The 25395-nt window shown below is 40.5% G+C and overlaps 2 protein-coding genes across 2 annotated transcripts; both read left to right on the forward strand.

The window, feature by feature from the left end:
• The first annotated feature begins 1541 nt into the window (after positions 1–1541).
• LOC115922366 lies at positions 1542–4761 on the forward strand. Its single transcript, XM_030981291.1, has 3 exons — positions 1542–1596; positions 3637–3768; positions 4110–4761. Exons 2-3 carry the CDS (start codon positions 3719–3721, stop codon positions 4759–4761), a joined length of 702 nt encoding a protein of 233 aa, XP_030837151.1. The 5' UTR covers positions 1542–1596; positions 3637–3718.
• Positions 4762–4870: 109 nt separating this feature from the next.
• LOC100891861 lies at positions 4871–17521 on the forward strand. Its single transcript, XM_030981292.1, has 3 exons — positions 4871–4950; positions 13511–13657; positions 14023–17521. Exons 1-3 carry the CDS (start codon positions 4871–4873, stop codon positions 14960–14962), a joined length of 1167 nt encoding a protein of 388 aa, XP_030837152.1. The 3' UTR covers positions 14963–17521.
• Positions 17522–25395: the final 7874 nt, after the last annotated feature.

Consider the following 25395-nt stretch of genomic DNA (forward strand, 5'->3'; position numbering starts at 1 on the left):
TCTTTCTATTGTGTATTTTCATGTTCAAAGGGGGAGGGAGGGAGGGAGGGTGGGAGGGAGGGAGAGAAAGACGAAGCAGTGGGAGAGAGGGGAAGGAGAGAAGGGAAAGGGGAGAGGAGAGGGGGGGGGGGGTTACAAGAAATATGCAAATAAATAGAGAAAGGGGAGTAAGGGAGAAAGAGATGGACACTTTTGAGAGTGTGGAAGGATAGGGTTATGGAGACGGAGAAATACAGGAACGAGAAGAGGGAACAAAATTGGATTCATGGAAAATTGCATGTATCTTCAAATAATACTTTATAGCATGCATCCTTACAATATAAAATCTCAGCTGCAAGCAAATTTATCAAGGTGTCTGACTTTAAAAGTTCCACTTGACACTATCTGAATGTAGTTAATTTTTAGAACGATCTGTCTGCTGACATTGTTTAGGCATCATCAGTCAATTTTTTAGTCCATACTCAAACAATGGAATTGGAAACTGAAGTGTAGGCTAATAAGTTCGAACCTAAATGTTTGAAGAAAAATTTGATCAGTGTGTGAGGATTGATTTGACGAGCTTGATATTAACAGGAACAAATCTAGTGAATGGCCTTCTACAAATCTCTAGACTTACTCACTGGCCGTTATCATACAGGTAATTTAAAGCAAGTCTTCCTTTTCCCTCTCTTACTCCCCCCCCCCCCCACCCGCCCCGGGCCCCTCTCTTCCTTGTGTAAGGAGCTGAAGTTATATTTTGTTTGAAAGAAATGAGAGCGCTTAACCCTTATAAAAAAAAAATCCATGGTAACCATGTTTTTTTTGGTCCAAATTACTATTCACCATGGTAACCATGTTACCATGTTTCCCATGGTTCTGAAAAATGGAAAACTAAAAATAATGAGAAAGCTTTAAAATATTGGTTTCGTTTTCACCAGTAAGGTACACAATAAAATCTTCTTAAAATATTCTCCCAAACACAGGCCTCAAATCATTATCAATGTTGTGACTGGTTTGAACGTTCATAGTCTAACAACCAAGACAGTATTATGTCTCTTCCATTCAAGCCAACTCAAAACACTAATGGTCCCGCTAATGGTCAAACGTGGAATATTAATCTAATAAAAAGAGTCGCCGTGAAACACAATGAAACGGAAGTGCCTCAGAGGTACATGTAGGCTAGAAAGATACTTACTGATTCTGTCTAAATGCGGTCAAATGCGATTTGGAGCCACAAAGGCCCTATAATGACCTAGTTTGTCTCTAAAACAGACTCAATGACTGCATGGGTATTTTGGGGTCGTCCTAAATGGGGTTATAAAATTTAGGGTCGTCATCATTTCTTTATACATGTTATTCAAGTAACCTAGCCAAAACTGCCTGATCTCTGAGAAATGCTCCTATCTGTAAAGATTTAGATATTTATTTTACTTTGTTCATTAAAAATATATAAAATGGGTCTCGAATTGCAGACTAATTGTCTAGACGCAAGGGGAATCCCCGTTTGTCATTGATTTTGTGCGAAGCCACTACCCACGTCCACGTCATCGTTCGTTTCAAAGCCTATACTCCCTATCCTGTACTCCCTATCCTGCGAACAAATCTGATAAAGAACAGGTAAAATACATTTATTTTGCAGCTTATCTATTCTTAGATTCTACAACACATTTAAAGTATGAATTAACGTTTTTTTAATCAGCGATAATCCATATCCCAAGAACCGGCCCTGGCCTGGCCTGCGCCTGGCAGCCATCTTTAATATGCGTCATGCCATTGTGTTTACAAACACCGGGGCAGCTGCAGTGCAGTGCCACTGTATCACTGGCAGTGGTGCAGTGCAGTATGCTGGAGGATATTTTGGATTCAGCAGCATTTAGGTTCAGGCCCAGGGCCAATGTGGCAAGGAAAGTTGGCTCTATAACATAAAAACAGGCAGAGGATGGCAAATCTGGTACTCTGAGCTGACTGCCACATTTCTTGAGATAGATCTAATTCTTATTTCAAATTTTGTATGAAGGTCCATCATGATCATCTAGTCAATGGAGATTGCGATATTTCTAGTTGTATCATTATCCGAATACCGTAGTATAGATATAATAACTGCTACGAGAGGGATAGTTTTTTTTATGGGCTCAAGGGGACGTTAAATCCTGTTATCACCCCGAGGCGTGACTCGATGTTAAAGCAGTCTTTGCATCTTTTACCGAATTCACAAAAAAACCTACAATCAATTCTTACCTTGTCCTTTTCTTGAGTAAAGTCTGGTTAAAACATCACAGAAAATCTGAGACACTCTCTTTAAATCTTCGCTGGAAAGTTGCCTGAATGCTACAATCATTTGGGAATTGCACACACACTGCACTGTATTTTATATCCACGCTCGCGCAAATATACTTTTTACACGTAAACCAATGGCAATCTCACCAATATTTGTTTATGCGGCCCTTTAACTTGGGCATACAAGCATCTTTTAAAAGATTATTGACCGGTAGGCGGGTAGGCGGGCATGCAGGCATCTTTTAAGAGACTACTGACCAGTAGGCGGGCATGGCTAAAATCACGATTCCAATTTCGACCAATCAAATGGCTAGATTTCTAAAGAGAGGTATATAATTATATAATATGGACTGGCCTTGATGACTCTATACGTGTCCGCGCACCTACCCCCTGGACATCAATTCCTGAATAACCACCCCAGTCAACAACATATTATTTCCAAAAACTAGACTCATATTGCCCGTAGTCAAAGGACAAGGGTGATATATAAGGGTCTTGTGAGGGCAATATATGTGGTATCTCCCGAAAGTTAAGCCAGTCAATATTGTTAATGTCAGCCAAATCAGACATCTAGAGCAAATACATAAATCAACCATGACAGTCTCATAGAACTGAACAAACTTTGTCAACCAGCACTGCTTGACGAAATTTTTGATACACTGCAAACAGTGAGCCTTGGTGTGATATTATTACATCACAGTAGAGTGCGCGCAAAGTGCGCAATGAAAATGACAAAATACAGTGCGGTCAATACAAGACACTAGTAGGCGGTGTCACACAGACGCCAAAAATCCGGATTTTAGTTATCCTCTTAATTGCTGTCTGTCATTAATTATCCCATTAAAAATCCTCTAACGAAGCAAGAAAATTCTCTCTTGAAAGGATTTTTCAAGGGAATTTTTAAGGGATTTTTCTGTGTGACACCGCCTTATATTTTCACTCGTCTCTACACGCAAAGTCGCAAAGTCTATACATACAGGGAGACCAGGGAAAATACAAAGAATATACCCCTCTGTTCTCACTCCTAGTGAAAACTAGGGAATACGGTTTTGTAAATGACCAGCTCAGATGTCTGATACAGGTAATATTAACCAATATACCAGTTTTGCAAAGTTTTATGACAAATTCAAAGGCCTAAACTTATTATCTGTAATTGTTATGTAGACTCGTATTATGAATATTTTTTTTATATACATTTCCTCTTTGTGTTTCCTTTATTCCATCCATAAAGAGGAAAAAGAAAAAAGAGGAAAAAGTTCACATGTGGAAAGCCATGCTACTGTGTGTAATAGCTGCATGATGGAAACTCGAAAGTTTCTGTTCAGTTTTCATTGACCAGATCGAATGAATTACAATTGATCAATACTTGTTTCTTTATAGATCGTGTCTGCCCAGCAGATTTAAGCTTCAACTGTAGTCTGTACTCTACCTTGCAGCATCGTTGTCAAGCGGCCGGTACTAGATGAAAGAAAAGGAACAGGATAGGGAGGGCTCTCGTCCCAAGTATGAAAGGTATAACATTTTTCAAAAATTATTTTTAATGTATTCAGCTAAGACTCATTTATTGTATCATTAACGTTTCAGTGGCTTCGTACAAAAATGTACCAGGTGTAATTTACTTAGGAAAGAGCTAGAAACCAAATATCTTTGTTATTTTAAAATCACTTAATATTTTCAAATAATATCTTCCCATACAGTCATATTCATGATATTGAAATTTTGCAAATTTCAATTCCTGACTGAGAAGGAAATAATTGTCAATGAAATTAGCTTTGGTGACTTTATAGTTGTACATGTAAAATGGTAGGCAATCAGAACTAAAATTCATTTTCAAATTTCATCTATCTCTTCAGAGATGACAAAGAACATGGGTTAATCACAGGGAAGCCTCCAAACCAAGATCATGGGCAACCCAAGAACAAGCGACCCCCTCCAGATCCTGCCAACTTCGAGCACAATGGTGATCCTCCACCTTTAGACCACAACAACAATGCAGATGTCGTGGAGAGAGACATAGGAGTGGAGCAGTTCTCAATGCCCAAGAGCCTGATCTCTGAGCTGGATGAGAAGTTATCTCGGCCTACCAGCCTCTCATCGAAGGATGGTCAGGTACCACTTCCAGACGTTGAGGGGGACATCATGCAAGCAGTGGAAATGTCAACCACAGACCTGTCAGGATCGGGAGAGCAGTTCTCAATGCCCAAGAGCCTCACCTCCCAGCTGGATAAGATTCTATTTTGTCCTTTTCAAGCAAGTAGATCAAGTAACAGAGTCAGCAGGAGGTATTTGAGCTGCATCAAATTCACAAGAGCATCTGGAGTGCAGTGTGGAAGAGAGCTACAGAAGCTGAGAATGGAGGTTGATTGCCTGAAGGCCAATGCAGATAAAAGAGGTACAGTCCCCTGGCAAATCTACGTATATGACGATCTGAAGAAGACGCTTGTAGGATTCATGGCATGTTTGATTATCACAATAGTAGTAGGATACGTCATGCAACTGTGGTAGGAATGAGTAGCCTCCAAGATTTGAGCTGGAATTGGTCTCTGAGGTTGCTGTGAGTTGTTTGAGGGCATCGTCATCCTCCTGTGCAGTGTTAAAAGCATTGAAATCAATGATGGAGGTTGATCTGATAGGGTTGACGATGCCTTATTCTAGGATGTGGTGGAATTCAGGTAATGTTGAACCCGGCAGTTTGTAAGTTACAAGGACTGGGTGATGTAGGAGGGCCTCTGGTCTAGCTTGATGTGCTGTGAGACAGAGTGTTTACCCTCTAGTTGTGTTATGTCTGGAAATTGAGAGATTTATATGTAGTATGTATGAGGTTTGTTAGCGGTTTGCCCCAATTGCTGATAGAAGGTCGGACAATGCTTAATTCTAGCAATTCTTCGAGTTCAGGTCAGGTAATGTTGTACCTGTCTGTTGATGAGGACGGGGTGAGTGTTTTCCCTCTAGTACACTGGTTGTGTGATGTCTGGAAATTGGTAAAGAAGAGATTTGTAAGTAGTATGTACGAGGTTTGTTAGCGGTTTGCCCCAATTGCTGATAGAAGGTCGGATGATGCTTAATTCTAGCAATTTTTCGAGTTCAGGTCAGGTAATGTTGTACCTGTCGGTTGATGAGGACGGGGTGATGTAGGGGGGCCTCTGGTCTAGCTTGATGTGCTGTGAGACAGAGTGTTTGCCCCCTAGTTGTGTTATGTCTGGAAATTGAGAGATTTGTAAGTAGTATGTACAAGGTTTGTTAGCGGTTTGCCCCAATTGCTGATAGAAGGTCGGATGATGCTTAATTCTAGCAATTCTTCGAGTTCAGGTCAGGTAATGTTGTACCTGTCAGTTGATGAGGACGGGGTGGTGTAGGGGTGACGTAGGAGGGCCTCTGGTCTAGCTTGATGTGCTGTGAGACAGAGTGTTTGCCCCCTAGTTGTGTTATGTCTGGAAATTGAGAGATTTGTAAGTAGTATGTACAAGGTTTGTTAGCGGTTTGCCCCAATTGCTGATAGAAGGTCGGATGATGCTTAATTCTAGCAATTCTTCGAGTTCAGGTCAGGTAATGTTGTACCTGTCAGTTGATGAGGACGGGGTGGTGTAGGGGTGACGTAGGAGGGCCTCTGGTCTAGCTTGATGTGCTGTGAGACAGAGTGTTTGCCCTCTAGTTGTGTTATGTCTGGAAATTGAGAGATTTGTAAGTAGTATGTACAAGGTTTGTTAGCGGTTTGCCCCAATTGCTGATAGAAGGTCGGATGATGCTTAATTCTAGCAATTCTTCGAGTTCAGGTCAGGTAATGTTGTACCTGTCTGTTGGTAAGTGATGAGGACGGGGCGATGTAGGAGAGCCTCTGGTCTTGATGTGCTGTGAGACAGAGTGTTTTCCTTCTAGTTGTGTTATATGTCTGGAAATTGAGAGATTTGTAAGTAGTATGTACGAGGTTTGTTAGCGGTTCGCCCCAATTGCTGATAGAAGGTCGGATGATGCTTAATTCTAGCAATTCTTCAAGTTCAGGTCAGGTAATGTTGTACCTGTCGGTTGATGAGGACGGGGTGATGTAGGAGGGCCTCTGGTCTAGCTTGATGTGCTGTGAGACAGAGTGTTTGCCCTCTAGTACACTGGTTGTGTGATGTCTGGAAATTGAGAGATTTGTAAGTAGTATGTACAAGGTTTGTTAGCGGTTTGCCCCAATTGCTGATAGAAGGTCGGATGATGCTTAATTCTAGCAATTCTTCGAGTTCAGGTCAGGTAATGTTGTACCTGTCGGTTGATGAGGACGGGGTGATGTCGGAGGGCCTCTGGTCTAGCTTGATGTGCTGTGAGACAGAGTGTTTGCCCTCTAGTACACTGGTTGTGTTATGTCTGGAAATTGAGAGATTTGTAAGTAGTATGTACGAGGTTTGTTAGCGGTTTGCCCCAATTGCGGATAGAAGGTCGGACAATGCTTAATTCTAGCAATTCTTCGAGTTCAGGTCAGGTAATGTTGTACCTGTCGGTTGATGCGGACGGGGTAATGTAGGAAGGCCTCTGGTCTTGATGTTTGCCGTCACGTAGACTGGTTGTGTGATGTCTGCAAATTGGTCAAGATGAGATGTAAGATGAGTTGAATGTAGAGAATTTAGATGTATGAATATTCTCCAAGTGAGACGAAGGAGATTGAGATAGAAGAAATCTGCTCCTAGTGAATGCATGAAACAAATTGAGACGTGTAGAGACGATTGAAGTGTCGATTCAATGAGAAAAGTTTGAGAAGTCTATTTTTGAGCTGCCGTGTAGACCCAAAATGTGAAATCTGATTTTGGGTCTAAGAGGAATCAGGATTTCAATGGGAGGGGTTCATGTTGTCGACCTTCACGTGGTGAGCCCTGTCAACTGACTGCTGTCAGGCTAACAGACAACCATTTACAAAACAGAAAGCAATATGTATTGCTTATGTTGATCTATAATTTATTACCAAATTCATGTGGTGTCTAGCAAGGATCTATTCTTGACGGTCCTTTGTTATTTTTTATTTATGTTAATGATATTTCAAACACATCTAACTTTTTACAGTACATCCTATTTGCCGATGACACTAATGTATTTTATTCTGATTCCAACTTTCATTCCCTCATTGATACCAGGAATAATGAATTACCAACATTTTCTGTATGATTGAATGCAACAATTATCATTAAATTTGAAAAAGACAAACTATTCATTCTCAGAATGTAAAATCTGATGAACCCCCTAAAGTGGATGGTGTGGTTATTGAACAAACTGAAAGTACTAAATTTCTTGGACTTTATCGTAGGCATATACTCTTTAATTTTGTCACTATGTTCCTTTGAATATCTTATTTATTCTGTACAATACTATGATATTACCTTTTATTTCATATTGTAATTCGATATGGGCAAACACTATAAGCACAACAATACGGATATTATTTATTTGTTACAAAAGAAAGCAATCTGTGTTGCACAAATGTTGGTTACCGTGATCACACAATCGGTTATTCTATAGTTTGAAAACATTAACAGTTAGATATCAATTTTCTACAAACTGCCATTTTTATGTTTTATGCCTTCAGAATAAACAGCTCCCTGTGTCATTGTCTATTATGTTCTAATTGAATGAAGATATCCACTCCTATATACGCATACCCTACAATTAAACAATCTACTGATTTCCATTTGTGCAATCCAAAAACCGTTCTAGCCCTTAAATCTATTCGCCACACTGGCCCAGATGTATGGAATTCTTTTCCCATTGATACCCGTAATGCGCTTTCACTGTACTTCTTCAAAAAAATTGGTCAAAGCTTTTCTTCTTTCACAGTACATATATGTTGCATAACAGATATTTCAATTCTATGTTACCGTAATGAATATGTATTATCATGTAAACCAGTTATCAATGTCATGTTGTTGTTATAATTTACAAAAACCTCTTTTGTAATAATTAAGATTGATTTACTCAGTAGTTAAATGAAATGTGCCTTTTTTGTATATCTCAGCATTTAGATACAAATAGCCCCATATCATTATTGTTTCTCTATCTATCCCTCTCTTACTCTCTCTCTCTCTCTCTCTCTCTCTCTCAGTTTTTGCAATTTTGTGCCTGTTTGTATTATCATATCATATTTTGCTCTCACTGTAATCACAAGTTAAAGAGCTGCATGCACTTCATGTGCACACTTATCAATACATTGCACAAATCAAATAAAAAACTTAGTAGCATAGTCTGATTTATGGTGCTTCATACAGAAAAAATTCTTTCTTGTGTGAAGGCGAACTTTGTTCAAGAATAAATAAAAAAAAATTAAAATTCAATGCAGTTGTTCATGATTTTCCATGTTTCTAAGCATATGTATCTAGGATAAGAGAAATGATGAAGAAGCCACTCAAGATTTAAAAGGAGGGGAGTAAAGAGAGAGAGAGAGAGAGAGAGAGAGAGAGAGAGAGAAAGTGACGGACAGACAGGAGAGACTGAGACAGGGAGAGATTCAGACAAAGATAGAGAGATAGAGTCAGGGATGAAAAGAGATGAAAAGAGAAAGATATGAGTGGAAGAGAGAAAAAGAGGTGTGAGGGTTAGATTCAGAATAAGAAAAAGGGAGATAAAAAGAGAAATATTGGAGGGAGGGGGAGAAAGGAGAGAGAAAGGTAAAGTAAAAAAGAAAGAATTGGAGATGGCTTTATTAAAAATGAAAATAATGACATTTTCCTGATAAACCCATGTCAGTATATTTCCCTTGCAAACAGCTCTCTATTACTCTTACATTGAAAACAAAATCAGGAATTTTTCTTTTCTCCTAAAGCAACTATTGATTAGATAATTTTCAGCAAAAGACAGAAAAAAGTTGCTTGCTAAGTAACAAAGTTATCAATTTGTATGTGATTGATAACCACATATTTATAAATTTCACACTTTTCTTGCTCTTAATTAGGGTTTCCTCAAAATTTCTTTGATCAGCATCTAATTTTTCTTCTGCTTTTATACAATTTGATGAGATAAGAATGAACTTCCACTGTACAGTCACATTGTCTACCATGAAAATGAAATTCAATGTACATGCACTGCAGTTCTACGGTATTTCAAATCAACAAACAAATCAATGTACAGTGTGCCCTTTTATATAATACAACTGTATTTCTTTATTAGACGCGTCACATAAATGTCAACGAGAGGAGGCAAGATTACATTTATCAATAATAACAGTTATCAACAAAAGGTTTTCATGCGATCTGATGACTAATTCAGTTGTGTGGCCCTGACCTATATATTTGCTTGGTATTGTGTAATATACTATTTTGTTTGGAAAGAAACTGTGTCCATACGAATTTGAATTGTTTGTCACTCACCACAATTTCATAGTGGTTGTTTGGATGAGTATTAAAAATGTAGAAACAGTTACAGAAACTAACTGAAATTCATGAATATAAAAAAAGTCCCAGAATATATTTCAGTACATATGGACAGTCACAAGTCTTAGAACAACTTATAAAATATGTTGAATTAAACCTAAAAACTCATCTTTTCAAAACTGCTTTCCTGTAGATCTATTTGTATCGTCTAACGCATCTTTCTATTGTGTATTTTCATGTTCAAAGGGGGAGGGAGGGAGGGAGGGTGGGAGGGAGGGAGAGAAAGACGAAGCAGTGGGAGAGAGGGGAAGGAGAGAAGGGAAAGGGGAGAGGAGGGGGGGGGGGGTTACAAGAAATATGCAAATAAATAGAGAAAGGGGAGTAAGGGAGAAAGAGATGGACACTTTTGAGAGTGTGGAAGGAGAGGGTTATAGAGACGGAGAAATACAGGAACGAGAAGAGGGAACAAAATTGGATTCATGGAAAATTGCATGTATCTTCAAATAATACTTTATAGCATGCATCCTTACAATATAAAATCTCAGCTGCAAGCAAATTTATCAAGGTGTCTGACTTTAAAAGTTCCACTTGACACTATCTGAATGTAGTTAATTTTTAGAACGATCTGTCTGCTGACATTGTTTAGGCATCATCAGTCAATTTTTTAGTCCATACTCAAACAATGGAATTGGAAACTGAAGTGTAGGCTAATAAGTTCGAACCTAAATGTTTGAAGAAAAATTTGATCAGTGTGTGAGGATTGATTTGATGAGCTTGATATTAACAGGAACAAATCTAGTGAATGGCCTTCTACAAATCTCTAGACTTACTGGCCGTTATCATTGGTAATTTAAAGCAAGTCTTCCTTTTCCCTCTCTTACTCCCCCCCCCCCCCCCCCCACCCGCCCCGGGCCCCTCTCTTCCTTGTGTAAGGAGCTGAAGTTATATTTTGTTTGAAAGAAATGAGAGCGCTTAACCCTTATAAAAAAAAAATCCATGGTAACCATGTTTTTTTTGGTCCAAATTACTATTCACCATGGTAACCATGTTACCATGTTTCCCATGGTTCTGAAAAATGGAAAACTAAAAATAATGAGAAAGCTTTAAAATATTGGTTTCGTTTTCACCAGTAAGGTACACAATAAAATCTTCTTAAAATATTCTCCCAAACACAGGCCTCAAATCATTATCAACGTTGTGACTGGTTTGGACGGTCATAGTCTAACAACCAAGACAGTATTATGTCTTTTCCATTCAAGCCAACTCAAAACACTAATGGTCCCGCTAATGGTTAAACGTGGAATATTAATCTAATAAAAAGAGTCGCCGTGAAACACAATAAAACGGAAGTGCCTCAGTTAGAGGTACATGTAGGCTAGAAAGATACTTACTGATGCTGTCTAAATGCCATGGCGATTTGGAGCCACAAAGGCCCTATAATGACCTAGTTTGTCTCTAAAAAACAGACTGCATGGGTATTTTGGGTCGTCCTAATTGGGGTTATAAAATTTAGGGTCATCATCATTTCTTTATACATGTACTTCAAGTAACCTAGCCACAACTGCCTGATCTCTTAGAAATGCTCCAATCTGGAAAGATCAAGGTATTTACTTTGTTCATTTAAAATATACCACAGGAGTCTTGAACTGCAGACTAATTGTCTAGACGCAAGGGGAATCCCCGTTCGTCATTGAAGTTGGGCGAAGCCACAACCCAGCTCCACGTCATCGTTCGTGAAAAAAATCTTATAAAGAACAGGTAAAAGACATTTATTTTGCAGCTTATATATCTTAGATAGTAAAACACATTTCAAGTATAAATTTAACGTTTTTTAATCAGCGACAATCCAAATCCAAAGAACTCCGATTTATTTGATAAAGGCTTGTTACAGAACCTGGCCTGGCAGCCATTTTTATGCGTCATGGCTGAAGCTCATGTTTACAAACACCGGCCGGGGCGCGTTATTTTTTTCTGCGGCACAGATTGGGATTAGGTGCGTGTTGAGCCTATGGGAAAGTTTAGGGTCAGGGTTAGGGTTAGGGTTAGAGTTAAATCAAGACCTCTTTAAAAAAAAAAAGCCCAAATCTGTGCCGCAGAAAAAATTAAGTGACGCCACCGGGGCGGCGCGCGCGGCGCAGTGTATATATGCCACTGTATCCACTGGCAGTGCATGCAGTGCAGTTACGTTACTCCACTATAGTATGCTGGAGGATTATTTGAATTCAGAAGCATTCAGGGGCAATGCGGCAAGGAAAATCGGCTCTATAACATAAAAACAGGCAGAAGATGACAAATCTGGTATCAAATTATTAATACAAAGTTTTGGTATGGGGTCATGTCATGAAGCTGCCCCCAGTGTTTCGTCTTCCGGGTCAATGCCTCAACGGTCACATTTTGATTTCTAGTCTGAGCTGCGCAGGATGGCATGAGTGCACTCTGCCGCAGTCAACATTTCTTAATGGATTTCTTATTTTCTTTCGAATTTTGTATGGAGATGTATCTTAGTTAAATCTACACATCTTTAGTGTTTGGTGGTGCTGCCACCTGTCTTCAAAGGCCATAAACTGCCACATTTCTTGAGAGATTTTTTTCAAATTTTGTATGGAGGTCCATCATAGTTTACTCTAGACCTCTACATATTTAGTTATGCTCCCCCCCCCCCCAGTGTTCAATCTTTTATAGGGTCAAATGTTGCATGTTATGGGATCTATCTTGTGTCGCTCTGCATGTCACATTTCTTGACACATTTCTTTCAATTTTTTTATAGAGATGCATTATACTCTAATCTACACACATATTGTTTTGGTGATGCTGCTCCAAGTCTTGACAATAGCTAGTCCAAGCCACTAGTGCATGGCGATCTCTACGTCACACTTTTGTTTGAGTGATCTTTGTCCCTCCTTCGAACATAAGGATGACACAAAAATCGCTGCCAGTGCCGGGGGATACATTCGCATTGCGCGGCAACGGAGATTGCAATATTTCTAGTTGTTATCATCCGAATATCGTATACATAAAATGACGACTGCTATGAGAGGGATAGTTGTTTTTATAGGCTCATGAAGATGTTACATTCTGATATCAACCCGAGGCGTGCCTCAAATATTAAAGCTTTATATCTTTATTTACCGAATTCACAAACAAATCTACAAAGAATTCTTACCTTATCCTTTTCTTGAGTAAAGACTGGTTAAAACATCACAGAAAATCTGAGACACTCTCTGTAAATCTTCACTGGAAAGTTGCCTAAATATTACAATCATTTTAGAATCGCACACACACACTGCACTGTATTTTGTATCTGCGCTGGGGATATCTCACCAAAATTTATTTATGCGGCCCATTAAACGGGGCATGCAGGCATCTTTTAAAAGACTATTGACCGGTAGGGGGCATGGCTAAAATCATGACTCCAATTTTGACCAATCAAATGGCTAGATTTCTAAAGAGAGGTATATAATAACCAATATACTATGAAAAATTCAATGGCCTAAACTTGCTATCTGTAATTGTCATGTCTCGTATTATATAAGTTGCTTTTATACATTCCTCTTTGTGTTGGCTCTATTCCATCCATAAAGAGGAAAAAGATAAGAAGTAAAAAGCCAAGGTGCTGTCATCTTGTAGTACTGATGCATGATGTGGAAGTGGTTATTTTACCTGACTGCTAAGAAAACATAAATGCTTGTAAGTATAAGCAACCAGACGGCCGACTGCTTTAGGTCCTCTCCGAGGGACCTAGTAATGAGGATTAATGCCTTACCAAAGGGCACTAGCGCATCAACTTGGTTTTGAAACCGGATTGTGAGACCACTGCTCTACCGACTGAGCTATCGCTCCTCCTTACATGATGGGAAGTTTATGTTCAGTTTTCGTCGACTAGAATGTATTATAATTGATCAATACTTATTTCTTTATAGATCGTGTCTACCTAGCAGATTCAAGCTTCAACTGTACTCTGTACTCTACCTTGCAGTGTTGCTGTCGAGCAGTACGTACAAGCTGATGATGGAAAAGGAACAGGAAAGGGAAGAGGAAAGGGAGAGCTATCCTCCCAAGTATGAAAGGTACTATATACACCTGTTTCAAAGAGCATTTTTAATGTATTCAGCTGAGACTATTATCATATAATTAACATTTCATCTGCTTTGTACAAAAATGTACCAGTTGGCATTTGTTTATCTGAAAGAGCTAGAAACCAAATGTCTTTGTAATTTTAAAATCCCCTAATATTTTTCAAACATAATCTGCCAATACAGTCTTATTCATGATATTGAATTTTTGATGTTGATGAATTTTTGCAAATTTCAATTCCTGGCTGACAAGGAAATAATTGTCAATAAAATTTGCTTTAAGTACTTTATAGTTGTACATGTAAATGATACCGGCAATTAGAACTAAATTTCATTTCAAAATTTATCTATCTTTGCAGTGATTATGGAGAGCACGGTCCAATCGCAGGGAAGCCTCCCAACCAAGATCGTGGGCAGCCGAAGAACAAGCAACCCCCTCCAGATCTTGCCAACTTCGAGCAAAACGGTGATTCTCCACCATTCAACCAAAACAACAACGCTGATGTCAAGGATAGAGGCTGTACTACTCCCCCAGGAGTAGACATAGCTGTAGGAGACAAGCCACAATCTTCAAGGATAGAAGACATCGCTGGATTGCCTCATGGCGATCACCCATCTCTTAGGATTGAAAACATGTCTCCATTGAATGATGGGATGAAGGAGGGAGAGAAGTTATCTCAGCCTACCAGCCTCTTGTCGAAGGATGGTAAGGTACCCCTTCCACCTCTCCCGGATGTTGAGGAGGGCATCTTGCAAGCAGTGGAAATGCCAAACACACACCTATCAGGAGGGGAGCAGTTCTCAATGCCCAAGAGCCTCTCCTCCCAGCTGGATGAGGAGTTTTCTCAGCCTACCAGCCTCTCGTCAAAGGATGGTAACGTACCCCTTCCTCCTCTCCCTGATGTTGAGGGGGACATACCAAACACACACCTGTCAGAAGGGGAGCAGTTTTCAATGCCCAAGAGTCTCACATCCCAGATGGATAAGATAAGAGTCAAAAGAGTCAGCAGCAGGCAGTTGAACCGCAACAAGTTCACAAGAGCATCTGGAAGGCAAGGTGGAAGAGAGCTAAAGAACCGGAGAAGGGAGGTTGACCGCCTGAATGTAATGAGGGATAGGAATACATCTGGTGGCCTCAATGGTGCCAATGCCGATAGAAGAGGCACAATCCCCTGGCAGATCTACGTATATAACGATCTGAAGAAGATGCTCGTAGAATTCACCAGGGTGTATTTGCCCAAAATGGCATGTTGGAGTATCACGCTAGCTTTAGGATACATCTGTGGTAGGAATGAGTAGCTGCTAGTAGGTCGGATAACGCCTAATTCTAGCATGCTGTGGTCGAATACAGATCTGGCAATGTTGTACCTGTCGGTTGCTAAGAGACGTGGACGGGCTAATCATGATGCAGGATAGCCTCCGGTCTCGATGTGCTGTGTGACAGAGTGGTTGATGTTTGCCCTCTCGTAGACTGGTGTGAAGTCTGGAAATCGGTCTAGAAGAGATTTGCAAGCGGTTTGCCCAATTGCTGCTAGTAGTTCGGATAATGCCTAGTTCTAGCATGTGGTCGAATTCAGATCTGGCAATGTTGTACCTGTCGGTTGCTAAGGACGTGGACGGGCTGATCATGATGCAGGATAGCCTCCGGTCTCGATGTGCTGTGTGACAGAGTGGTTGATGTTTGCCCTCTCGTAGACTGGTGTGAAGTCTGGAAATCGGTCTAGAAGAGATTTGCAAGCGGTTTGCCCAATTGCTGCTAGTAGGTCGGATAATGCCTAGTTCTAGCATGTGGTCGAATTCAGATCTGGCAATGTTGTACCTGTCGGTTGCTAAGGACGTGGACGGGCTGATCATGATGCAGGATAGCCTCCGGTCTCGATGTGCTGTGTGACAGAGTGGTTGATGTTTGCCCTCTCGTAGACTGGTGTGAAGTCTGGAAATCGGTCTAGAAGAGATTTGCAAGCGGTTTGCCCAATTGCTGCTAGTAGGTCAGATAATACCTAATTCTAGCATGCTGTGGTCGAATTCATATCGGGCAATGTTGTACCTAACAGTTGCTAATACAGTAGACGTGGATGGGCTGATGCAGTATGGCCTCTGGAGTCTGGTACGTCTCAATGTGCTGTGTGACAGAGTGGTTGATGTTTACACTCTAGCTGGCTAGCTGGCTGTGTGAAGTCTGGAAATTGGTCAAGTGAGATTTGTATGCGAATTGCCCAATTGATGCTAGAAGGTTGGATGATGCCTAATTGTGGTCAAATTTAAATTGGGCAATGTTGTACCTGTCGGTTGCTAAGAGACCAGGAAGGACATGAAAAAGGATGTCCACCAGTCTCGAAGTGCATGTGTTACAGAGTGTATGATGTTGGCCCTCTCGTAGACTGGTTGTGTTAAGTCTGGAAATCGGTCAAGAAGAGATTTGTAAAAGGTTTCTAAGCGCGGTTTGCCCAATTGCTGCTAGAAGGTCGGGTGATTCCTAATTCTGGCTTGTGGTCGAATTCAGATTTGGCAATGTTGTACCTGTCGGATGCTAAGAGACTGGGAAGGACATGAAAAAGGATGTCCACCAGTCTCGAAGTGCATGTGTGACAGAGTGTATGATGTTTGCCTCTCGTAGACTGGTTGTGTTAAGTCTGGAAATCGGTCAAGAAGAGATTTGTAAAAGGTTTGTAAGCGGTTTGCCCAATTGCTGCTAGCTGGTTGGATGAAGCCTAATTCTAGCATGTGGTCGAATTCAGATCAATCAATGTTTCCTGTCGGTCGCCATAAAGAGACGTGGACAGGCTTGTAGGTGGGCCTCCCGTCTCAATGTGCTGTGTGACAGAGTGTTTTATGTTGCCCTCTTGTAGACTGGTTGTGTGAAGTCTGGAAATTGGTCAAGATGAGATTTGTAAGCGGTTTGCCCAATTGCTGCTAGCTCGTTGGATGAAGCCTAATTCATGCGGTCGAATTCAGATCAGTCAATGTTACCTGTCGGTTGCCATAAAGAGACGTGGACAGGCTTGTAGGTTGGCCTCCAGTCTCAATGTGCTGTGTGGCAGAGTGTTTTATGTTGCCCTCTCGTAGACTAGCTGGCTGTGTGAAGTCTGGAAATCGGTCAAGATGAGATTTGTAAGCGGTTTGCCCAATTGCTGCTAGCTGGTTGGATGAAGCCTAATTCTAGCATGTGGTCGAATTCAGATCAATCAATGTTTCCTGTCGGTCGCCATAAAGAGACGTGGACAGGCTTGTAGGTGGGCCTCCCGTCTCAATGTGCTGTGTGACAGAGTGTTTTATGTTGCCCTCTTGTAGACTGGTTGTGTGAAGTCTGGAAATCGGTCAAGATGAGATTTGTAAGCGGTTTGCCCAATTGCTGCTTGAAGGTTGGATGATGCCTAATTCTACCATGTGGTCGAATTCAGATCAGTCAATGTTACCTGTCCGTCGCCATAAAGAGACGTGGACAGGCTTGTAGGTGGGCCTCCCGTCTCAATGTGCTGTGTGACAGAGTGTTTTATGTTGCCCTCTTGTAGACTGGTTGTGTGAAGTCTGGAAATTGGTCAAGATGAGATTTGTAAGCGGTTTGCCCAATCGCTGCTAGAAGGTTGGATGAAGCCCAATTCTAGCATGTGGTCGTATTCAGATCAGTCAATGTTACCTGTCGGTCGCCATAAAGAGACGTGGACAGGCTTGTAGGTGGGCCTCCCGTCTCAATGTGCTGTGTGACAGAGTGTTTTATGTTGCCCTCTTGTAGACTGGTTGTGTGAAGTCTGGAAATTGGTCAAGATGAGATTTGTAAGCGGTTTGCCCAATCGCTGCTAGAAGGTTGGATGATGCCTAATTCTAGCATGTTGTCGAATTCAGGTCAGTCAATGTTACCTGTCGCTCCCCATAAAGAGACGTGGACAGGCTAGTATAGGTGGCCTCCCGTCTCAATGTGCTGTGTGACAGAGTGTTTTATGTTGCCCTCTCTTAGACTAGCTGGCTGTGTGAAGTCTGGAAATCGGTCAAGATGAGATTTGTAAGCGGTTTGCCCAAAAGCTGCTAGCTGGTTGGGTGAAGCCTTATTATAGCATGTGGTCGATTTCATATTGGGCAATTATGTTTCCTGTCGGTCGCCATAAAGAGACGTGGACAGGCTTGTAGGTGGGCCTCCCGTCTCAATGTGCTGTGTGACAGAGTGTTTTATGTTGCCCTCTTCTAGACTGGTTGTGTGAAGTCTGGAAATCGGTCAAGATGAGATTTGTAAGCGGTTTGCCCAATTGCTGCTAGCTGGTTGGATGATGCCTAATTCTAGCATGTGGTCGAATTCAGATCAGTCAATGTTACCTGTCGGTCGCCATAAAGAGACGTGGACAGGCTTGTAGGTGGGCCTCCCGTCTCAATGTGCTGTGTGACAGAGTGTTTTATGTTGCCCTCTTGTAGACTGGTTGTGTGAAGTCTGGAAATCGGTCAAGATGAGATTTGTAAGCGGTTTGCCCAATTGCTGCTAGCTGGTTGGATGATGCCTAATTCTAGCATGTGGTCGAATTCAGATCAGTCAATGTTACCTGTCGGTCGCCATAAAGAGACGTGGACAGGCTTGTAGGTGGGCCTCCCGTCTCAATGTGCTGTGTGACAGAGTGTTTTATGTTGCCCTCTTGTAGACTGGTTGTGTGAAGTCTAGAAATCGGTCAAGATGAGATTTGTAAGCGGTTTGCCCAATTGCTGCTAGCTGGTTGGATGAAGCCTAATTCTAGCATGTGGTCGAATTCAGATCAATTAATGTTACCTGTCGGTCGCCATAAAGAGACGTGGACAGGCTTGTAGGTGGGCCTCCCGTCTCAATGTGCTGTGTGACAGAGTGTTTTATGTTGCCCTCTTGTAGACTGGTTGTGTGAAGTCTGGAAATTGGTCAAGATGAGATTTGTAAGCGTTTTGCCCAATAGCTGCTATAGCTGGTTGGATGAAGCCTAATTATAGCATGTGGTCGAATTCAGATCAGTCAATGTTACCTGTAGGTCGCCATGAAGAGACGTGGACAGGCTTGTAGGTGGGCCTCCCGTCTCAATGTGCTGTGTGACAGAGTGTTTTATGTTGCCCTCTCTTAGACTAGCTGGCTGTGTGAAGTCTGGAAATTGGTCAAGATGAGATTTGTAAGCGGTTTGCCCAATAGCTGCTATAGCTGGTTGGATGAAGCCTAATTATAGCATGTGGTCGAATTCAGATCAGTCAATGTTACCTGTCGGTCGCCATGAAGAGACGTGGACAGGCTTGTAGGTGGGCCTCCCGTCTCAATGTGCTGTGTGACAGAGTGTTTTATGTTGCCCTCTCTTAGACTAGCTGGCTGTGTGAAGTCTGGAAATTGGTCAAGATGAGATTTGTAAGCGGTTTGCCCAATTGCTGCTAGAAGGTTGGATGATGCCTAATTCTAGCATGTGGTCGAATTCAGATCAATTAATGTTACCTGTCGGTCGCCATAAAGAGACGTGGACAGGCTTGTAGGTGGGCCTCCCGTCTCAATGTGCTGTGTGACAGAGTGTTTTATGTTGCCCTCTTGTAGACTGGTTGTGTGAAGTCTGGAAATTGGTCAAGATGAGATTTGTAAGCGGTTTGCCCATTTGCTGCTAGCTCGTTGGATGAAGCCTAATTCATGCGGTCGAATTCAGATCAGTCAATGTTACCTGTCGGTTGCCATAAAGAGACGTGGACAGGCTTGTAGGTTGGCCTCCAGTCTCAATGTGCTGTGTGGCAGAGTGTTTTATGTTGCCCTCTCGTAGACTGGTTGTGTGAAGTCTGGAAATCGGTCAAGATGAGATTTGTAAGCGGTTTGCCCAATTGCTGCTAGCTGGTTGGATGAAGCCTAATTCTAGCATGTGGTCGAATTCAGATCAATCAATGTTTCCTGTCGGTCGCCATAAAGAGACGTGGACAGGCTTGTAGGTGGGCCTCCCGTCTCAATGTGCTGTGTGACAGAGTGTTTTATGTTGCCCTCTTGTAGACTGGTTGTGTGAAGTCTGGAAATCGGTCAAGATGAGATTTGTAAGCGGTTTGCCCAATTGCTGCTTGAAGGTTGGATGATGCCTAATTCTACCATGTGGTCGAATTCAGATCAGTCAATGTTACCTGTCGGTCGCCATAAAGAGACGTGGACAGGCTTGTAGGTGGGCCTCCCGTCTCAATGTTCTGTGTGACAGAGTGTTTTATGTTGCCCTCTTGTAGACTGGTTGTGTGAAGTCTGGAAATTGGTCAAGATGAGATTTGTAAGCGGTTTGCCCAATCGCTGCTAGAAGGTTGGATGAAGCCCAATTCTAGCATGTGGTCGTATTCAGATCAGTCAATGTTACCTGTCGGTCGCCATAAAGAGACGTGGACAGGCTTGTAGGTGGGCCTCCCGTCTCAATGTGCTGTGTGACAGAGTGTTTTATGTTGCCCTCTTGTAGACTGGTTGTGTGAAGTCTGGAAATGGGTCAAGAAGAGATTTGTTAGCGGTTTGCCCAATTGCTGCTAGCTGGTTGGATGATGCCTAATTCTAGCATGTGGTCGAATTCAGATCGATCAATGTTACCTGTCGGTCGCCATGAAGAGACGTGGACAGGCTTGTAGGTGGGCCTCCCGTCTCAATGTGCTGTGTGACAGAGTGTTTTATGTTGCCCTCTTGTAGACTGGTTGTGTGAAGTCTGGAAATCGGTCAAGATGAGATTTGTAAGCGGTTTGCCCAATTGCTGCTAGCTGGTTGGATGAAGCCTAATTCTAGCATGTGGTCGAATTCAGATCAATTAATGTTACCTGTCGGTCGCCATAAAGAGACGTGGACAGGCTTGTAGGTGGGCCTCCCGTCTCAATGTGCTGTGTGACAGAGTGTTTTATGTTGCCCTCTTGTAGACTGGTTGTGTGAAGTCTGGAAATGGGTCAAGAAGATGATTAGTTAGCGGTTTGCCCAATTGCTGCTAGCTGGTTGGATGATGCCTAATTCTAGCATGTGGTCGAATTCAGATCAATCAATGTTACCTGTCGCTCCCCATAAAGAGACGTGGACAGGATAGTATAGGTGGCCTACCGTCTCAATGTGCTGTGTGACAGAGTGTTTTATGTTGCCCTCTTGTAGACTGGTTGTGTGAAGTCTGGAAATTGGTCGAGATGAGATTTGTAAGCGGTTTGCCCAATTGCTGCTAGCTGGATGGATGAAGCCTAATTCTAGCATGTGGTCGAATTTAGATCAGTCAATGTTTCCTGTCGGTCGCCATAAAGAGACGTGGGCAGGCTTGTAGGTGGGCCTCCCGTCTCAATGTGCTGTGTGACAGAGTGTTTTATGTTGCCCTCTTGTAGACTGGTTGTGTGAAGTCTGGAAATCGGTCAAGAAGAGATTTGTTAGCGGTTTGCCCAATTGCTGCTAGCTGGTTGGATGATGCCTAATTCTAGCATGTGTTCGAATTCAGATCAATCAATGTTACCTGTCGCTCCCCATAAAGAGACGTGGACAGGCTAGTATAGGTGGCCTCCCGTCTCAATGTGCTGTGTGACAGAGTGTTTTATGTTGCCCTCTTGTAGACTGGTTGTGTGAAGTCTGGAAATTGGTCAAGATGAGATTTGTAAGCGGTTTGCCCAATTGCTGCTAGCTGGTTGGATGAAGCCTAATTCGAGCATGTAGTCGAATTCAGAACGGGCTATGTTGGGGACGGCCGGGCTGATGTAGGAGGGCCTATAATTATATAGCTCTGGTCTCGATGTATTGTGCGATAGAGTGTTTGCCTCCTCGCAGAGTTGTAAGTGGTCTCTAACTTAGAAAAGGACATCTCATTTAACCTCATACATGAAAGCCAGGAAATAATGAATAATTACAGATAAGGCGAAATATTTTAATGAAAAATTTATCCATGCATAGACACATATCAAGCACGTAGTATTGGATCAGGTGGAGCTGACTTTATGGAATATTATGCAACAGATTCTTCTTTGAATATTGAATATATTGTTCATGTACTTCTTAAAAGTTATACTCTGCCGGCCATGATAACTTGCAAATTTGTATTGAAGGATGTAATTACTATTGTCACCCCTCTTGTGCATATTTGCAATCTTTCTTTACCTATCTATGCTTGTTCCATCATTTAAACTTTGCCAAAGTTATACCAATATATAACAAGATAATTTGTCATTATAATGTCAAATTATCCATATCAACTTTCTCGAAGATTTTAGAAAGACCGGCCGGCCGTGTACAGAATTGATGTATGCATGGCTTAATTACAATAAATACAACAAAATTTGTTCAACGAAAATCAGTTTGGTTTCATATAATTCCATTCCATAGTTCTTTCTTTAGCACAGTACGTAGTACGACAGAGTTTCAAATGCCGTGCCTAATCGTAATCATGACTGTATTGGGAGTATTTATGGACCTTAATTAGCAATACATTTGTCACCCTTGACCACACATGTACAATACTTATACATAAACACACTTGGACTACCTCTCCAGTGGATTAATGATTATGTACAAAACAGAAAGCAATGTATATATCATGTAAATATGTTGAATCTAATGTTAACCAATTTCATGTGGTGTCTAGCTCGCAAGGATCTATTCTTGGTCCTTTGTTATTCTTAATTTATGTTAATGGTATTTCAAACACATCTGACTTTTTACAGTACATCCTATTTGCCGATGATACTAATGTATTTTTATTCTGATTCCAACTTTCATTCCCTCATTGATACCATATTACCAACCTAACCCTGACCCTAACCCTAACCCATTTTCATAATGTAAAATCTGGTGAATCTCCAATGGAAATTAAAGTGGATGGTGTGGTTATTGAAAAAACTGAAAGTACTAAAAAATTTGGACTCCTGAGTTTTTATCATTAAACTCTGCAATGTAATGATCATGTTAAATATATTGCAGCAATTAAGAATATCATGTTATGTACGTAGGCATACTCTTTAATATTGTCACTATATGTTCCTTCGAATATCTTATTTATTCTGTACAACCCATGATATTACCTTTTATTTCATATTGTAATTTGATATGGGCAAACACTAGGCACAATTAATGCGGATATTATTTATTTGTTACAAAAGAAAGCAATCTGTGTTGCACAAATGCTGGTTAATTACCGTGATCACACAATCCTTTATTCTATAGTTTGAAAACAACAGTTGATGATATCAATTTTCTACAAACTGCCATTTTTATGTTTTTCGCCTTAAAAAAAACAGCTCCCTGTGTCATTTTCTAATTCAGTTCCAATTTAATGAAGATATCTACTTCTACCCTACAAGACAATCTACTAAATTCCATTCGTGCAATCAAAAACTGTTCTTGATCGATCCATTCGCCACAGACCCAGATGTATATGGAATTCTTTCCCCATTGATACTCGTAATGCATTTTCACTGTTCTTTTTCAAAAAATTAGTCGGAGCTTAATTTTCTTCCTCCACAGTACACGTGTGTTGCATGACAGATATTTCAATTCTATGTTATTGTAATAAATATGTAGTATCAGTAATGTCATTTCGTTGTTATTTCACTCGGTAATGGCCAAGGCAGTTAATTTATATAGTACTCCATTTCTAACAAAAACCTCTTCTGTAATAAGATTTATTTACTCAGTAGTTAAATGAAATATGCCTTCTTTGTATATCTCAGCATTTATATACAAGTAGCCGCATATTTCAATTCCATGTTTCCGTAATGTATTTCACTTGGTAATAACAGGGGCAGTAAATTTATATACTAGTACTTATTTTCTTACAAAAACCTTTTGTTATATACTCCAGGGATTTACTCAGTACGGTAGTTAAATGAAATATGTTTTCTTTGTATATCTCAGCATTTGTATACAAGTAGCCGCATATAAATTGTTTCTCTATCTCTCCGTCTTCTAAAGCAAGTCAGTTTTTATCAGTTGTTATCATTTTGTGCTTGTTTATATTGTCATAGTTTGCTGTCACTGTAATCGCAAGTTAAAGAGCTGCATGCACTTAATGCGCACACTTATCAATACATTTAATCAAATCAAATCAAAAACTGAGTGGCGTAGTCTGATTTATGATCCTTCATACAGAAAAAGTTCTTTCTTGTGTGAAGGCTGACACTGTTCAAGAATAATTAAGAATTTTAAAATTCAATTCTGTTGTTAATTTTCTATGTCTCTAAGCAATTGTATCTAGGATAATAAAAATGATGAAGAAGTGACTTGGGATTAAAAAGGAGGGGAGTAAACAGAGAGAGAGAGAGAGAGAAAGGGACAGACATACAGACAGGAATTAAGAGAAAGAGAGAGATAGACAGAACAGACAAAGAGAGACAGAGACAGGGAGAAAGAGAGATGAAAAGAGACAAATGTGAATGGAAGAAAGAAAAGTTGATGTCGGTAAGATTCAGAGGTTAAAAAACAGATAGAAAGAGAGGGGAGAGAGAATTAGAGATGGCTTTACTACAAATAAAAATGACATTTTTCCTGATAAACCCATGTGAGTTTCCCTTGCAAACTGTTCTCGATTACACTTGCATTGAAAACAAAATCAGGAATTTTTCTTTTCTCCTAAACCAACTATTAATTAGATTGTTCTCAGTAAAAGACAGAAAAAGAGCTGCTTGCTGGAATGATAAGTAACAAAGTTATCAATTTGTATGTGATTAATGACCACAGCTTCATAAATTTCACATTTTTCTTGCCCTTGATTAGGGTTTCCTCAAAATTTCTATGATTAGCATCTAATTTTGTCCCTGCTTTATAATAAAGACAATTTGATGATATAAGAATGAACTTCCACTGTACAATCACATTGTGTATACCATGCAAATAAAATTAAAGGTATACAATGCAGTACTTAAAAACAACAAACGTATCAATGAAAATATATACAATATTATATTTATAAAAATCAAAATGTATCAATATATATCATTTAAATAATGATTATTTCTTTATTAGATGCATAAATAATAAATGATCATATAATAACAATACAAAAAATAATTTGGAAGAGAATATCAATTACATATATTAATCAATGCAGTAACAATTTACACTTATTCAATAATAACAATTATCAACAAAAGGTTTAAAATCTAAACAAAATAAAAGCTAGCTGAGATATATTAATAAAAAGCCCCACCATAAATCAGTACAATCATGTATAGGGGGTTTGGATGAGTAAAATGTAAACAAAATTACAGAAGCTAGCTGAGATTCATAATTAATGAAAAGTCCCACCATATATCAGTACATGTTTAAAGGGGGAAGGAGCAAGAAAGGGAGATAGGGATAGAAAGAAGAGACAGGGGGAGAGGGAGAGAGAGAGAGAGAGAGAGAGAGGGGGGGGGGGGGGGGGGGGGGGAGGGAGAGAGGGGTTTAAACAAGATGCAATTCTTTCCCTTCCTTACTTCCTCCCCCCCCTCTCTCTCTCTCTCTTTCTCCTCTCCCTCCCCCACAGGCCCCACTTTCCTGAAGTTATATTTTGCTTTAAATAAATAAGAGCACTATGGAAAACTGAAACTAAAAAATGAGAAAGCTATGGCAATGCATGTTTCGTTTTCACCATATTAAAAGGTACACAATAAAATATTCATACAATATTCTCCCAAACACAGGCCTCGAATCACTGTCCAACGAACTGCAATTTCCTAGCACGTTCGCCAAAGTCTAACAACCAAAACAGTAATGTATTTTCCAATGACAGGCCTGGCTGTACGTGGAATATTATTCTAATAAAAAGAGCCATCATGGAACACAATTAAACGTAATTGAGGCCGTGGTA

Source organism: Strongylocentrotus purpuratus, unplaced genomic scaffold (genome assembly GCF_000002235.5).
Source record: "Strongylocentrotus purpuratus isolate Spur 01 unplaced genomic scaffold, Spur_5.0 spur5_scaffold_11, whole genome shotgun sequence".
NCBI classification, from domain to species: domain Eukaryota; kingdom Metazoa; phylum Echinodermata; class Echinoidea; order Camarodonta; family Strongylocentrotidae; genus Strongylocentrotus; species Strongylocentrotus purpuratus.